We start from the raw sequence: 17,933 nt of genomic DNA, 5'->3' as shown, positions 1-17,933 counted from the left end.
ATCATAAAAACAATCTAGGGAAAATATTTTCAGCTGGATGACACTCAATTTAAGAATTCCCAGCACAGTCCGTTTCTTTGCAGAGGGATCATAAGTACCAACTGAATTTTACCAGAGCTTGAAAAGGTGGAAATTACCAGCTAGTTACTGAAAAATGAGAAATGAAAGTGAAATAAATCAGATGAAGTTTTAAAATAACTTTTAGTGTGTGTCAGACTTTGATTGTGTACCTTTGATTTCTAACTTGAGCAAAAATATATATTTACCCACCTACCTGTATACTGTTCTTAGTCCAAAGCTTCCATTTATCTAAATTATTTAATTTAATTTTTTTTTTTTTTTAGAGAGAGAGAGCATGAGGGACGAGCAGGAGAGAGGGAGAGGAATCCCAAGCAGGCTCCATGCTGTTAGCACAGAGCCCCATGCGGGGCTCGATCTCACAAACCATGATATCGTGACCTGAGCCAAAATCAAGAGTCAGACGCTTACCTGACTGAGCCACCCAGATGCCCCAATAACTTCCATTTATTTTAAAACACTAGTCTATAAGTTTCAACTTGTAAAGCAACTAGTGCTGTTATGAATGGGAGGACACAAATAAAAAACAAACACCAAGAGCCTAATTGGTGTCATTGATTGCATCAGTGTCTGTTTTTTTTTTTTTTTTTTTTTAAGACTCGCTTAAGTTCTATTGCTTCAATACTGTTTTTTATTAAGTTTAGTAACAAAATTTTTGTGATTTCATTTCATCACAAGACGGTTGAAGAATAGCAAGGCATCTACAGATGGACATCGGTACCTTTTTCGTGGCCGAATCAATACAGAGGTGATGGAAGTGGAGAATGTGGACGATGGCACAGGTAGGTAATTAGTGATTTTAAAATGAGACGCCAGCTCCCTCATAAGACAAACTTCTCACCTGAATACTTCTTTTGCGGTACATTAGAGCTTAGGAAAACTTTATTAGGTAGAGCAGTTGGAGGAGAAAGGCGTGATAAGGAAGAAGAGGATTCTTGTCAAAGTGGAAAATTATATTTGGCTGAAATACACTAGCATTCAACACAGAGATACAAAGAAATTGCTGAGTAGGAGTGACATACGCACTCATATTTCCTGGTATAGCCAGCATGAGTGCAGAAAATAATGAATGAATTTATTTTCTTTTTAAGTTACACTATCTTTTATAAGTATATATGTGATTTTTCATATATTCTATTGTAAAATATATATTATATTTCATGTAATATATTCTATTCTACAATATAATATATAAAACCCTAGATTCGTTTTAGCTAGATAGCCGTTGTGTGTAGAAACATGTCAATTTTCTTACAGAGAAAAGTTGTGGATGAAGGTGGTTTGTGTATTTTAAGTGCTCATTTTAAGTACTTTATTACTTATAGCTGGTACATTTTTGCTCTGCAGATCTGAAGATACAGACATTGATAAGTAAGTTTGTGAAATCACAGTCACAAACATTAAATAAAATGAAGTTACATAAATTATTTTTATTTGAAAAAATATATGGATCCCATTATGTGGTTATGTACTAGAGTATAATATGAATGTTCAGGAAATTGGATCACATTTTCCCCCGATGATTTTAATTAGATTTCAAAGATATGCTTCTAGGAGAAAAAGACCAGATGAAATAACATATATTAATTGTTGCTAAATGACTTTAATTCCCATATGCAGAAGTGTTCTGTATAATACTTCATTTAAACTGGGATTGGGGCACAGGTCAGCTCCCCTCTACCACATACCTTTGTTACCATCTTTTAGTCCCAGAGGGGAGAAGAATGTTTATCCTTTGCAGGGGTGCAAATTTTCAAAAGTGTTCACCTGTGTGCCATTTCTCTATCCCATTGTCAGGATCCTAAAAGTTGTCTAGAATATAAAACAGTAAAGCATGATTGTTTCAGGTAAGGGGGGAAGGACATGCAATGGGCAAAACTCAGGTGTACTGCCTGGGAACCAAGTCGTCTTGTGGTGAGGTTCCTCATGGACTAGGGGACAGATGGAGTGTGGAGCTGTCTGACAGGTGGCACAGCTAAAAATCCCTTTCTATAATACAGGTGCAAATACATTCTCACATGTGGGACCTAGTAGGCTATCTTTCCTTGGCAGGATGTGCACAATATTTATTTTTTCAAATTTTGATGTTTATTTATTTATTTATTTATTTATTTATTTATTTATTTATTTTTGAGACAGATAGAGAGCGAGTCAGGGAGGGGCAGAGAGAGAGGGAGACAGAGAATCCCAAGCAGGCTCCACATCAGCACAGAGCCCAATGCGGGACCTGAACTCAGGAACCATGAGATCGTGACCGGAACCAAAGTCAGACGCTTAACCGACTGAGCCACCCAGGCACCCCCACCGTATTTTTATAAGGTGGCATTAATTCATTTTAATGCTTTGAAAAGAGACTAGTGACATTAGGAAGTTGCCTGTCTAAAATGTGAACAGCTCTCTCACTTCAGTAACCCTATTGCTCAAGAGAATATCCAAAAGCCCACGTACTTGAGGTTGGAAGAAGTAAGGCAGGGGAAGGCACACTCAAAGCTCTACTCTGTTCCTTCTTGGCCTCGTCTGCCCTGGTGGAACCACCTGTCCCCTGTTGCTTCAGCCTTCTCTTTGTTTTCTTCATAAAGCTCCTGTGTCTCACTTCCTTTCCTCTCTCCCAGATGGTGTGGTTGTCTCCATTTGTTCCATCTGCATTGGTAATCTAAGTGAATTTTGGGGGCGCCTGGGTGGCGCAGTCGGTTAAGCGTCCGACTTCAGCCAGGTCACGATCTCGCGGTCTGTGAGTTCGAGCCCCGCGTCCGGCTCTGGGCTGATGGCTCAGAGCCTGGAGCCTGTTTCCGATTCTGTGTCTCCCTCTCTTTCTGCCCCTCCCCCGTTCATGCTCTGTCTCTCTCTATCCCAAAAATAAAAATAAAAACGTTGAAAAAAAAATTTAAGTGAATTTTGGTAAACTGTGTTAAATTTTGATAATGATTACTATGCTATGGGAAATTGGGGCATAAGATAAAGAAATGGAAGGAGCCCAGGGCCTTTGGAGGCATGGGCATAAAATAGCATCTTCAGCATATCTGTGTCAGATAGGTATATGGGGGTGAGCCTATGTGGGTGATGGAGCTTTAATGCAAATGGTCTTTGGATTCAACCCCATGAAAAAGTTCTTTTAGCATTGGTAAGATTTTCACCTTCAGGACCTCGGCACCTGAGGGACAGGGGCATTATAGAAACAAGGCCTCAGACCCTGGTAAATACAAATTAGTGGGGAAGACTAATATTAGTGATAAAGTGTCTAATGACAGATCTTGACACAAACTTCCAAGGCTCAGGATTCATTGAAATATGATGAAGAAATTACACTTTGTATTATTCAGTTAAGGTTTTGTTTCCCCCTTCAACATACATATGCAGCATGTTGCTGAAATTTGGCTGCAAATACTTGCTACAACGTCACTTAAAGACATTTTAGGCTCCAGCTGGATACCTTCCCTTTGCTTCCTGCAAAGAAAATTTGGTTTTCTCATAAGTGTGTGTACTAGGTCTTTTGGGGGAGTATGTGTCCTCAGCCAGGACATGGAAATTTAAAAACAGAATTTCTGAAGATGAATAGGATCTTGAAGATCAACTCATATACCTTGTTAACATTTTGGATGATGGAAACCAGGCCACACTTAAGAACTAACTCATCCACTTTTACCCAGCTGTTTGGTATGGAGCTGGGACTAGAGTGAGGTTTCTCAGGTGCCCATGGCCATGCCTTGAGAAACATGGAGCAGCGACTCCATATGAATTTTAAATCTGTAGGGACCAACTGGAGAGCAATGAAGAGATAAGGCATTAATGTGTAGAAATTGACTTTGGTTGTTTGAGAGACAATCTGAGTGCTGCACCAACTTTCTCCTTTCCTGTTTTCTTGGTCATTTCCATCATGGAATCTCTATTTTTGATGAGCTCAGGTTTTAAGTGTTCTTTTAAAAAAATTTTTTTTTAACGTTTATTCATTTTTTGATAGAGAGGGACAGAGCGTGAGTAGGGGGAAGGGCAGAGAGAGAGGGAGGCACAGAATCGGAAGCAGGCTCCAGGCTGTGAGCTGTCAGCACAGAGCCTGATGCAGAACTCGAACTCACGAACCGTGAGATCATGACCTGAGCTGAAGTCAGCCACCCAGGTGCCCCTAAGAGTTCTTACTTTATACTTATAAATGGGAGCTCTGATGCTGATAGATCTCAGCAGAGCTGATCAGTGTCTGTATACCAAGTTCTTCCCATGCTAGGACCCTGGATGAATTCGGTAAGGGATGGCAAATACCATCAGGCTTTTGTGTTCATTGCCAAAACCAGAAACAAACAACAACGATACCATATTGTGGTATAAATAATAAAAATTAATTAATCAAGATGTATTTTTAAGCATGCTTAGAAATTTCGATGAAAAATTTAAATGCTCCCCCATCTATTTGAATATATTGTAGAAATACTAGGTATTTTTGTATACTCTAGTTATAAGTAAAATGCTTTTGTTTTCTAAGGGCCTCCATCAGACAACCATTTGCACTAATTTAGCTCAAAACTTGCAGAAGTAATTGCATTTGGAATGAGACTAAGCTTTTAGCCAATGTGTAACTATCTCAAATCTTTTGAAAAATAAACATTATTCTACTTTTATTTATAATGTTTAATGAGTTGGGTTATATCAGTTATATCTCAGAATACAAAAAAATTAAGGCAATGATGATAAGACATGCAGAAATGTAAAAATCTGTGTATTTATTTTAATATATCCGTGTTATCCATTACTTCTTATGTTCAACAAAGATGGTAGCCATTGAGTGTGTGGCCAGATTTCCATTCCACCATTCTCTATAGTTTTAATTTTTTTTAATGTTTATGTATTTTTGAGAGAGAGGGAGAGAGAGAGAGAGAGAGACGGTGTGAGCTGGGGAGGGGCAGAGAGAGGGAGACAGAATCTGAAGCAGGCTCCAGGCTCTGAGCTGTTAGCACAGAGCCAAATGTGGGGCTCGAACTCACAAACATGAGATCATGACCTGAGCCAAAGTCTGATGCTTAACTGACTGAGCCACCCAGGTGTCCCTCCATTCCACCATTCTCTAGATCCGACTCTTATTTGGGTGAATTCTAATTTTTTTTAAATGTTTATTTATTTATTTTGAGAGAGAGAGAGAGAGAAAGAGTGAGTGAGTAGGGGAGTGTTGGAGAGAGAGAGGGAAAGAGATAAAGCGAGTGAGCGAGAGAGAGAGACAGAGACAGAGAGAGAGAAAGAATTCCAAGCAGGCTCTGCACTGTCAGCAGAGCCCGACATGGGGTTCCATCCCATGAACCATGACATCATGACCTGAGCTGAAGTCAAGAGTCGGCCACTTGACCGACTGAGCCACACAAGTGCCCCTGGGGGATTCCTCTAATTTAATTCCTCTTCTTTGTTTATGAGTATATCAGTTTAAACATGATTCATAAAAAGTATCCAGCTTAAGAGCTATGTAGGAAAACTGTTGAACTTTCTACAGTTAAATTTCTTTGTAATTTTCATAGTATATTCTTGGCAATTCATTCAAAACATAGCCCCAGGAGCACCTGGGTGGCTCAGTCGGTTAAGCATCCGAATTTGGCTCAGTTTGTAGTCTCATAGTTCACAAGTTAGAGCTCCGCCTCGGGCTCTCTGCTGTTAGCCCAGAGCCTGCTTCAGATCCTCTGTCCCCCTCTTTCTCCGCCCCCCCTTCCCTGTGTGCTGTCTCTTTCTCTCTCTTTCAAAAATAAATAAGAAAACATTTAATAAATATTTAAAAAAAAGTATACCAGATCATTTGTAAATTCTTTCTTAAGAACAAGTTTATTTGTGTAGTTGGACAAAGGGCAAAAATGGTGACCTTTAGAAAATGTGATCTGTAGTTCAATGTGGGGCAAACCATAGTTTGCAGGACAGTAGTCAAATTTGAATTAGGTAAGATGGAGAATTTTTATTCTTTAAGGTGTTCTTGAAAGTGAACAGGGTTTTTAAAGAAAGTTTCAGCTACCATTTTTAATATAAATATTTGAAACCATTCAAAGATATTGAACACATTGGGTTTTTTGAAATTAAATTTTGCTTATTAAAGAAAATTTTGGGGGTGCTTGTGTGGCTCGGTTGAGCATCTGACTCGGTTTTGACTTGGGTCATGGTCACGGGGTCATGGGATCAAGCCCCATGTTAGGCTCTGCACTGAGTGTGGAGCCTACTTAAGATTCTCTCCTTCTCCCTCGGTGTCTGCCCTTCCGCTGCTCTCTCACGCACTCTCTCTCTCTCTGAATAAATAAACTTAAAAAAAAATAAAGTAAATTTGAAAATAACAAAAAGTTGAAAATATAAAGAGAAGTAAATGAGAATTTTAATACTTCCTTCAATTTTTCTTTTTATGCATAGATTTTCAAAAATGTTTAAAAACATGAACTCTAGTTTTATATCCTTTTTTCAATTAAATAAAATCATTGTGTGAACTATAGTCATCTTTATCTTCATGTCTTAGCGCCACATAACATAGTATTTGTTGTTGCTTAATAGTCAAATAGATAAACCATAGTTACCTTATCAGCCATATTTATTGTTGTGTAACCTGAATTGAATACATTCTTAATTAAAAAGTAGGATAACTTTACAATGTTGAAAAGACTAAGACTATAAGGGTTCTTTCCTGATACACTTACATTTTCAATATGTTATTAATTTAAAGGAGTGTTCTTGAGAATTAAAAAAAAAGGTCAGGGGAGCTATTTTTAGTTTCAAAAGGAAAAATCAGTTAGACTCTCTCTTTTTTTTAAAGTTTATTTATTTATTTATTTTGAGAGAGAAAGTTCTCAAGCAGGGCAGAGAGAGACAGAGACAGAGAGGATCCCAAGCAGGCTCCATGCTGTCAGCGTGCAGCCTGGTGCGGGGCTTGAACTCATGAATCATGAGATCATGACCTGACCTGAAATCAAGAGTTAGATACTTAACCAACTGAGCCACCTAGGCATCCCTCGAACCTCTTTTTTTTTTTTTTTTTAATTTTTAACTTTTTGCCATAAATAATGGCTAATGCTATTTTGAATGCCAGAAAATTTTCTTCTATTATTTGATAAAATCAAAGATTTATTCCAAAAACTAATTTTCTCAACATTAAATATTCATAATGTAAGTAAATTATAATTTTTTTTAATATGAAGTTTATTGTCAAATTGGTTTCCATACAACACCCAGTGCTCATCCCAACAGGTGCTCTCCTCAATACCCATCACCCACTCCCCTCCCTCCCACTCCCCATCAACCCTCAGTTTGTTCTCAGTTTTTAATTTTTAAAATTTCTCTTAAAAATTTATGCATTCACACTGTTGATCACCAGAATAAGAGTTAAATACATTGTTTAGACATCAGTTTCTTGATGTTTTGAATAATATTTTCTGGCAGTTTCTTCTGTTTCATGGCCTGAGTATATGGTACTTGGCTAGCTTCCATCTCATTAAAACTCATGCTATTGAAAGGATATCAGCATTTCCCCTGAGAGTTATAGTAGTATCAGTTTTAGCAAAACCTCATCTCATTATGTAAAACTATGCTGGATTAAGAGTGAGGAATTTGCAAACTGTATAGCTTCAAAGTAATTAGTGAGTTGTTCTCGGCTGCCCCTTGGATTTTTCTCTTTTTGGAAAAACATCAGTGCCTGGAGACTTGAATTTGGATATTCTACACTTAATGAATGACAATTTTCCATTCCTTTTTAACACTTCCTATAGAATTATATTTTAGATATAAATATAAGTGAAAATTCCTGCACTTGCCATTAATGTTCTTTCAGTAAAAACAATATTTTTAAATTTCTACTAAGGAAAAGCACTGCTAGGCTTTTCCATGATCTTTATGTGGCTGTTCTTTATAAATAAGTTCAATTCAAATTTATTTTTTAGAGTGAAGTTATTGAGGGGTGCCTGGGTGGCTCAGTTGATTGAATGCTGACTTCAGCTCAGATCATGATCTCGCGGTTTGTGAGTTCGAGCCCCACTTCAGGCTCTGTGCTGACAGATCAGAGCCTGGAACCTGCTTTGGATTCTGTGTCTCCCTCTCTCTCTGTCCCTCCCCCCTCCCCGCTTGCAGTCTGTTTCTCTCTCTCTCTCAAAAATAAATAAATATTTTTTAAAATTATATAAAAAAAGAAGTTATTGAGAAATGTGCTGTGATTGAAATTATGAAGCCATTTATATATCACTAAATACATCATATATTTCTTTTGAAATAAATGAGAATCAATTGCTTATTTTTTATAACACTGATAATTTGGTAACTGATATCATTATGATATTTATACTACATTTTGATACATATGTATGTATATACATATATATGTACTCACATATTTGTATATATGTTTAAAATTATTTATGATTTTTAAAATTAGTGTGGTAGAGAGTAGTTAGCACATAAACTTTAAAAAGTGACATCCTTTCATTTTAATTTATTAGGTGACATAAGCTATTCTTTCAAAATATTATATTGGAACAGAGATGTACCTATCATTTGACATAGTAGATTTTACAGTCAATTAACAGTCTTGCTTTCTGTACATGAAACAGTAGCCACATGCAATCATGTGCTGACCTGTCTGGTTTTGAGTTCAGCCATACATTTTCCAAGGGAAGTTTGCACAGGTTGTAGTGCTTAGGCAAGGCTTCATGGAAGATGCGGGTACACTTTAAAGAGAAGAAAGAGTTGCTGAGGCAGAGAGCAGGGCTGGTGACTTGATGAGAGCCTCAGCCTAGAGAACAGGTGAGAAGTCACAGCACAAGGAGGAGGAAAGCAGCAAACAGTGGCAGGGCCACAGGGGAACAGAGTGGAAAATGTCATTGTTCGATAGGGGTCAGTTTAAAGAGAAGCGCTAAAGCAATCCTCTATGTTTTCCCCTGATTCATTGGGGAGCTAACAAAGGCTTTTGAAGTAAGGAATGGCCTGATGAAAAATGTTGAAGGAAGAGTCAGCAGGGTGTGAAGAGAGCAGTGCCAGACTCAAATAGTCGAGGGAGGGAAGGAAGGAACACCCAGGTTGCAGAGGTGTCTGTCCCAGGGCACGTGGTGTGCAGGGTCAGAAGCATCACCCTGGTAGATGAACTTGTGTTCCTCTATGTTCTGTGGAAAGAATACACCATGTTCCTTTTAAAGTAAGCCCAATATTTTATTACTACAAGTTACATGTGGCTATGGTGATTTTCTTTACCTGGGGTGTGGGTAAAGGGTAATATCATTAGTGGGAATGTGGGGTCTTTTAGGCTGCAGTGCTGGGTTCTCTTAGCTGATCTCAGTCTGATTGTGGAAGAAGGGAGAGTGTGAAAAGCTTATGCTTGTTTGTGATATTGGCCCTGTAAATGACCCATGCGGGGAGGGGGGTCTATGTGGACATGTGCAACTTGATCTTTTTTTCCCACCAATTTATCATATTTTCTCAGTTGGTTATTTTTATAAGTAGTAACAAGGGATTATGGTATAATTATGAACTAATAATTTTTACTTCCTTACTAATTCCATTGATACTTATCTGACATGTATTAAAAAGTTCTGCTACTTTATATAGGATATGAACATGAACTAAATATGTACAGATAAGAAGAAAGGTACACAAATTCCTTTTCAAAACAGATGGCAGGGCGTCTGGATGGCTCAGTTGGTTGAGCATCCAACTTCAGCCCAGATCATGATTTCACGGCTTAGGGATTCAAACCCCTCGTGGGGCTCTGCACTGATAGCTCAGAGCCTGGAACTTGCTTTGGATTCTGTGTTTCCCTCTCTCTCTGCCCCTCCCCTGCTCTCTCTCTCTCTCTCTCTCTCTCTCTCTCTCCCTCTCTCAAAATAAATAAACATAATAAAATAAAAATAAAACATATGACAATTTCCTGATGGGGGAAATCTTCTGCCATTTGAATCCTTATTTTATCAGAAATTGTTATTATTAACAGGATTATGGCACACACACATATCGTATATATATTATATATATTATAACATATATATTATATTATAGAGTAATATCTAACATAATTCTTTCCTGGCTCAAGTATAACTTGGAATTTTTTTAAGTTTATTATTTATTTTGAGAGAGAGAGAGAGTGCAAGCAGGGGTGGGGCAGAGAGACAGAGGGAAAGAGAGAGAATTCCAAACAGGCTCTGCACTGTCAGTGACGAACCAGATGTGGGGCTCGAATTCAAATCGCGAGACCATGACCTGAGCTGAAGCTTAACTGACTGGGCCACCCAGGCGCCCCACTATAAGTTGGACTTTTTAAAGACCCTCAATATACAGAATCATTTGAGAATGCATTTTTGGAATAGTCAATCTGGTCGCAGATACCTTGTGGTGATTTTGGAGCTAAAAAGACTACAGGCATCATGTCTGCCTCTACTCAGAACTCACCAAATAAAATAAGGCCATTTGAGAAAAAACAAAGAAACAAAAAACAAGTACAGTGCCACCAAGTTATTTCTCTAAACCACCTTTAACGTTTTGTGTCTCACCTCCTGTCCACCCACCATTACTATTTAGTGACTGTCAGGGAGATGAATGAAAAGTGTCACTTTATTTATTTATTTATTTATTTATTTATTTATTTATTTATTTTTTTCCAATGTTTATTTATTTTTGGGACAGAGAGAGACAGAGCATGAACGGGGGAGGGGCAGAGAGAGGGAGACACAGAATCGGAAACAGGCTCCAGGCTCTGAGCCATCAGCCCAGAGCCTGACGCGGGGCTCGAACTCACGGACGGCGAGATCGTGACCTGGCTGAAGTCGGACGCCCAACCGACTGCGCCACCCAGGCGCCCCGAAAAGTGTCACTTTAAATTGGTGCAGGTGCTGACTCAGGCCTTTGTCATATGTTTTTTCATTTTGAAATCTTTGCTTTGCAGACTGTCATGCCAGTAAATGCTGGATACAAGTAACATCACTATTCCCTACCTGCTATTAGGCAGAACTGCCGTAGAGGGTTTCCTGTTGACATTTTCAAATGTAGCATGACAGTGTAGCCAAAATGATGGGGAGACCTAAAAAAAGACAATGTGAATTCATACTCAAAGAAAAATTTCTTCTTCCTATATGGAATGATGTGGTTTTAAAGAGTGCACATTTTTCAGTTTTTCATGAGCAAGGATAATGGATTGACATTTATTTGTACCTTTCCATTTATTAAAGATTAGGTAAATGTGCTCTTGGTATGTTCCATTGATTTGTTCTGATTCTTCCTGTGTGGTTCATGAAACAGCTGAAAATTGTTCGTTGGGGATATACTTTGCTTTTGAAAGCTAGAATAATATTTCAAATGAGTATTAGAAAGCCAAAATGAATCTGAAACCTTGGATATTTGATTATTGAGATGAAAATTCTTTTACACGTTCTTCTTTTATTGCTTTAGGAACTTTAACAATATTTTTGGACATAGAGGAAAGGAATGTTAATACTCCAGATGTTTAATTTCATGTAATATATTAATATTAAGAGTTAGAAGTGTTTTATTCCTGAGCACTAACTGCATTTAATATACAAACATTTGATTTTTTATTTTTATGTTCTTCATTTCACACATTTAAAGCGAAGATACTTTTAAGAACTCAGTGGTGTTGGAACTTTTGTGAATTGAATGGTTGTGTTGATATAATTTATATATTATATTTGTTGTTCACCTTTACCCCCATTAATTTCCAGCTGATTTCCATAGTAGTGGACACATTGTTATCAATGGATGGAAAATACATAACACAGCAAAAAATAAATGGTTCGTGTGCATGGCAAAAACACCTGAAGAGAAGCACGAATGGTTTGAAGCTATTTTGAAAGAAAGAGAACGGAGAAAAGGTGGGTGTATTAATTGGCCACTATTACACTTTTGTGAAGATTCTACCTTAGCAAGAAAGCAGACAATGGGCAGAAATTATGAGAAAGTAAAAAGGTGTGTGATGTTCACCTGGATTTTCCAAGTGTGGTAAGACCCATGCTAAAATACTTTATGGATACTTCTAATATTATCACTGAAAGAAAAGAAAAACCTTGTATAGTTAGTGAAATAATTATATTGTGGCCAGCAGTGTCTTTTAAATATTATGTTAGTCTGTTGAGGCTGCTATGACGGATACCACAGACTAGGTGGCTTATAAACAACAGAAATTTATAACTCACAGTTCTGGAGGCTAGGAGCCCAAGATTTGGAGTCTGGTAAGAGCAATTTTCCAGTTCCTAGATGGCCATCTCTTCACTGTGTCCTCACATAACAGCAGGGCAAGAGATCTCTCTGGGGTCTTGTCGATAAGGCCATTAATCTCATTCATGAGGACTCCACTCTCATGACCTAATCACTTCCCAAACACCTTACCTCCTAACACCAGCACAATTAGATGTCAGGTTTGAACATATGAATTTGGGAGGCATGCAAACATTCAGTCTACCGCAAATAGTTTCGTTTGCTTTAAAAGTTGTTAAATTTTCTTTGCACCTTATTCTCACCATTTCTAAAGCATCATCTCAGAGTTTTCCTGTAAGAGACAAACTTCCATAGTATAAGGCAGTGTTGTAGGGCCTCCAACAGTTGTTCTCTATATATGTAACGGTACAGTGAAAATCTCTAGACCAAATATGTTAGTGTCCTAATTATAGAATAAATCACTTGGGATACACATTAACTTTTTACAATGCCATTGACTATAATGCAAGTCAATAAGGAGTTTGTTCACATGAAGAGGGAGGCCTGGTTCAAAATTGCTTCACGTTTTTAGCAAGATTCTCAAAAGGCACTTGATCTGGCAGTATTCAATTGTGTGACGTTTATCTGCAATTACGCACATTTCTTTAATTCAGCTAAGAAATAGAAATGCTTGTGTTACTACTAATTTCTTTACCCAATAATGGATAAGAAACAAGACAGTATGTATTCCTTTTCCCAGAGACTTAGGAATAAAATATCCCATTGCTGATGAAATTTTGAAGCACAAAGAACCCTTTCTTCCATCTTCAGAAATTTTTCCTTGAAGAACATACAAAGCTCCTATTTCGATTAAAATATTCATAGCACACATTTATATGAGCATTTCCAAAGCATTTTCAAATACTTAACTCCTTTGATTGATCTTGGATGGAGAACTAGTTAGAAAAATTTAAAACATAGATTATGAATACCGAATAGCTGATTCTTTCAGTTTTGTTGAATCCAGCAATCAATTCAAATAGCATAGCAAGTCATTTGAAAGGTAAAATAAATTTTTCATCAAGTTGAACCTTTATTTATTTTTTCAGAATGGCTGTGCATACAGATAAACCTAAGGTGAAAAAGGAAGGGAGGAAGGAAAAGAGAGAGAAAGAAAGAAAAGCAAGCAAATAAGCATGTTGTATAAATTAGTTTATGTGAACAGGCTCTATTCTTGATGGAGTATTCCCTATTACTGACAAGTGGCAATTGCCCCTCCATTGTAAAAATAAAATTTTCATAAGAAAATTTGTAGCCAGAAAACTAAAAATAATTCAAGTATTTCTTCTTCTGCAACAGTTTGTCAGTCCCGTCCAAACGTCCCAGATTGTGGGCGTTCTCAGGCTTTCAGCTTTGACACTGCTCTCCTCTAAGATAGGTCCTTGCCTGGGTTATCTGTTCCCACCAGATCCACATCAACATCTACACTGCCACTTCGTCCATCTCTCCTGAGCTTCATACACATGTGTTCTGCTGGCTCCTGGACTCTACCTGAACGTCCAAATTCAATATGCACAGTATTGGACGCCTCCTTACCTGAATCCCTTTTTCAGAAATGCGTCTAACCCCCCACTCCCCAGTTCCAGGCTCTCAGGTCAAAAGCCTAGAAAACATCTCTCTTTTCTCCATCGTGCCTGCATTTAACCCTTTGCTGTATCCTATCAGTATTGCTCCCTAGATATGTCTCAGCATCATTCTCTTTGCCCTGTAGCCCCTGCTATTGTCTTCAGGGTTCAACTTGCCTGAATTTTTGAGGGTTCCTCCTAATGGTCTCCCTCTTTTTAAACCCTGCCCCCTTCACTTTGTTCCTGTATTGTCATCTGAGCTTTGTTTCTGAAGCAACAAAACTTTCTTTCCTGTCCTGCCCTGCTTTACCCCTCCCTCTGGTGGAAACCCTTACATGCTTCCCTGATACCTCAGGGATGAAGTATATGGAAACTGCAGTTGAGCAAGGTCCCTAACTAACCCGCCAGTGTGTCCTGTCCTCTCATGTAGGGCCTGGAGCTGTGCCCCCGTGCTGCTTCACCTCAGGTAGCTCTTGTTAACTCTCTCTCTTTCTCTCTGGAAATACCGTTCACCCCTCTGCTTTTAAACATTGGTCTTCTGTGAAACCTTTCTTAATATTTCTGTGTAGAGGCAAGATCCTCTGAATATGCCTTTATTGTATCACAGTTTCTCCTTTAAGGCTGTTTCCAGGGCCAGCCAGTCCACTTGTGCCAATCTAATTCTGCAGAAGGGGTGCCGGGAGCTTGAGGTACAGCTGCTCTTCCTCCAGTGGCCAAACCATGTGCCTTTGGGCACAATTTACACAAGGTGCTATATGGCCCTCCAGATCCTGTCTTGACTGTCTCCTTGGTATCCCAAGAGCTTCTTGAAAATCAGGGCCCTAGCGTATGGAGCTCTGTGTCTGCAATCCCCTGCATGTGGTAGACGTGAATTAAATGTTTGTTTAATGAAGGCATGAGTGAGTGAGGAGACTTTCAGTACCTGTCCTTTGTTTCATTTCTGATAGGTTTAAAATTAGGAATGGAGCAAGACACCTGGGTAATGATCTCCGAACAGGGTGAGAAACTTTATAAGATGATGTGCAAACAAGGAAATCTGATCAAAGACAGGAAAAGAAAACTGACCACGTTCCCTAAATGCTTCCTTGGAAGGTAAGGTTGGTAGTCTAGGTGCATGTATTTCTTTCATGTTTCCACTATCTCACGTGTTAACTTTCCTTTAATAATTTGTTTTTCTTTAACAAATATTTCTCTAAGCATTTTCGAATACTTCTTTGCTATCAACATTTCCTGGACCGTAGTGGGGTGAAGGAATGGATCTAGGGCCAGAAGTCATACAAAACTTAAGACATCTATCCATTCATCCATGACTTCAACAGTTTTGGATGTACTGTGTTCCAAGGGCGAAGCAGAGGTTGGGGTCAGGCAGGGGCTGGCAGGCAGGCGGGTTTACCTATAGGGGACAGAGTCTGGCAAGGATGTGAGTACAGGGCCTACGAGTCAGAGAAGACTGGAGAAGTGAAGACACACAGTCTAAGCTGGCAATTAATTCAAAACTTTGACAGCTGGGCTCAGCATGAAGGCCTATCGATGAGGAGTCTGGAAAAGTAGGTCATGCAGTGAGCCTGGCACAGAGCAACAGGCGGGGAAGTCACCTGAGCTTTTCACATAGATTGGCTGTGTGTCCTTTGGTTTCTCCAGACAGCTGTATGTGGGAATCCCTGCTGGGTTCGGCCTGCAGGACTGAAGGGAAGGGCGGCCGCCTTCAGGTACCTCTGCTTAGGCCAGGCCCTATGCTGGCTTCTTCCTATACGTTATTTCTAATCCTCAAATACATACTTAAGAGGTAAAATCTTCATATTTTTTAAAGATTCAAAACCCAGCCATCAGGGAGCATACCGTGCTCACATTCATATAGCTAGTAAATGCCAGTGTCAACTCTCTAAAAGTAGTTCAGAGGGGTGCCTGGGTGGCTCAGTCGGTTGGGCGGCCAACTTCGGCTCAGGTCATGATCTCGCGGTCCGTGAGTTCGAGCCCCGCGTCGGGCTCTGTGCTGACAGCTCAGAACCTGGTGCCTGTTTCGGATTCTGTGTCTCCCTCTCTCTGGCCCTCCCCCATTCATGCTCTGTCTCTCTCTCTCTCAAAAATAAAAGTAGTTCAGAGCCCAGACTTCACCATCAGACTGTCTCCATGCAAATCTGCTCCTACCTCTGGCTAGTTGAGAGATTTGGGAAGTTTAAACTTCCTTTTCCTCTCTAAAAATGGAGATGATTGTAGTGCTTACTTGCAATACATACCAGAATGCCTTCTTGATTAATTATGTAGACACAACAAAATAGCCATAGGCCACACCAGCTCCCAACCCCATGAGAAGAATATAAGCCAGGAAACCCTGGCCTGCAGGGCAGCATGGCCTCTCTTCTCCAGTGAGCATGGTCCTCACAGCAGACCACCCAACTGCCAGCAAGCTAGTGTGGCTATCATCGGTAGGCCCCCAGGTGACAGCTTTTGTGCAAGAGAAAGAGCAGATGTGAGCCCACCTGCGCTTGGAAACCTCAATGCTGCAAAGAAGACACTCTTTCCTTCCTTCCTTCATTCTTTCCTTCCTTCCTTCCTTCCTTCCTTCCTTCCTTCCTTCCTTCCTTCCTTCCTTCCTTCCTTCCTCCCTCCCTCCCTCCCTCCTCCCTCTCTCTCTCTCTCTCTCTCTTTTTCTGTCTGTCTTTCTGTCTTTCTTCTTTTTTTAATGTTTATGTATTTTTGAGAGAGTGCCAGCAGGGGGAGAGGTAGAGACGGGCACAGAGGATCTGAAGCAGGCTCTGCACTGACAGCAGCAAGTCTGACGTGAGGCTTGAACTCAGGAACTGCAGAACTCGGACACTCAGCCTGCCAACCCAGGTGCCCCACAGAGACACTATTTCTTATTATAACCTTTTAGGCATAACTTCCCACTTCTCATAGGGACATGCCTACTTATAAGAGTGTCACTTCAAGCTATGGCTTCTCACCAGGTATTTATTAATATTCCATTTACCCATCAGGGGTCATTTTTACCATAAGAATGCTGCCTGGCAACACAGCTGATGCCCTGCCTTCATCAGGTTCTAGGAAACAGAGATAGAAAGTTAATTCAGGGTCGCGTTTTCCTAATTGAAAGAGCAGGGTTTTGTAAACCCTTTACCCTGACCATAATGCATGTTAGTTGCAATGATTGATTGTAAGCCTTCTCCAGAGCGCCTGGTACATAGGAGAGACACAGTAAATTTTAGCTGTGTTCATTGTGGCTTTTTCCACAACAGCACGCTACCTCTGTGTTACAGCCCAAGGTGGAGATTGTTTTTGACTGGATTACAGTCCTTTTGCAGAGCGTTAATGGGATCTCCTTGTGATTTGAATAAGTCCCACAGTAAAGCCACCCATTAACTTCCTTTCGTACCCCTTCTCTTTTTTTATCCTATGCTCCTGATTTATAGAAATACTTAAAAAGTGCTCTTTTCCTGATTTTTTGACACATTCAGGAATCTGCTGACATCGGAACAAAATGATGCTTTAGCTACATACCAAACAGCACAACTCACCTGTCAGCCACTGACATTTAATAAGCGCTCAAAATGTGCCAGGCACTGTGGCCTTTATCATTCATCAGCTCATTTAATCCTGTGACAGTGCTATGGGGTTGATATTCTTACTATTTTTGTGCTATTGAGGACAAAACTGAAGTTTTACTTCTGTTTAAACTTTCTTTTGGATGGCTCCTATTTAATAAAAGAATTAAAAGCATTTTAACAACTTCTTCTGCCTTAAAATGTACTTTTTAGTCTAGATACCCATTTTTAGAATTTCATGTCCCTCAGTTATTTGACTGTAGCCATATGCATTGCTCTTGGTTTTGGATAAATGGAAAAGTAATTTTCGACATTTTCCATAGCTTGGCTTCTCTGACCTCTGTGCAAAATTAAAACCACTCTAAAATGTATCTGTGACTTTATGTAAGAGTTCAAATGTTAGGTTTTTATAACATGAGCACCATAGAATATTTTATTGTAAAACGTTTCTGTATCTAATGTTCTTCTAATGATACCACACGGCCATAACAATTACCATGACCCAGCTGGTGCTCTCCTGTATTGCAAAGCATCATCCTACTTATCTGTGATATCTGGG

General features: G+C 39.3%; 1 protein-coding gene across 4 annotated transcripts in view; it reads left to right on the top strand.

Annotated features, from left to right (window-relative positions):
• PREX2 (phosphatidylinositol-3,4,5-trisphosphate dependent Rac exchange factor 2) overlaps nt 1-17,933 on the top strand; it is a 299,299-nt gene that overhangs the window by 106,734 nt on the left and 174,632 nt on the right. For all 4 annotated transcript variants that reach the window (XR_015247064.1, XM_086696066.1, XM_086696065.1 and 1 more), the window contains exons 8-10: nt 757-860; nt 11,736-11,885; nt 14,780-14,924. Coding sequence is in view for 3 of the 4 variants with exons in the window: in XM_086696066.1 (XP_086552192.1) it covers nt 757-860; nt 11,736-11,885; nt 14,780-14,924 (399 nt within the window). In the remaining variant the exon portion in view is untranslated. The remainder of the gene's footprint in view (nt 1-756; nt 861-11,735; nt 11,886-14,779; nt 14,925-17,933) is intronic.

Source organism: Puma concolor, chromosome F2 (genome assembly GCF_028749965.1).
Source record: "Puma concolor isolate L17-30 chromosome F2, mPumCon1.1.hap2, whole genome shotgun sequence".
In the NCBI taxonomy this organism is placed as follows: domain Eukaryota; kingdom Metazoa; phylum Chordata; class Mammalia; order Carnivora; family Felidae; genus Puma; species Puma concolor.
This window is presented reverse-complemented; position numbering and strand designations above follow the sequence as displayed.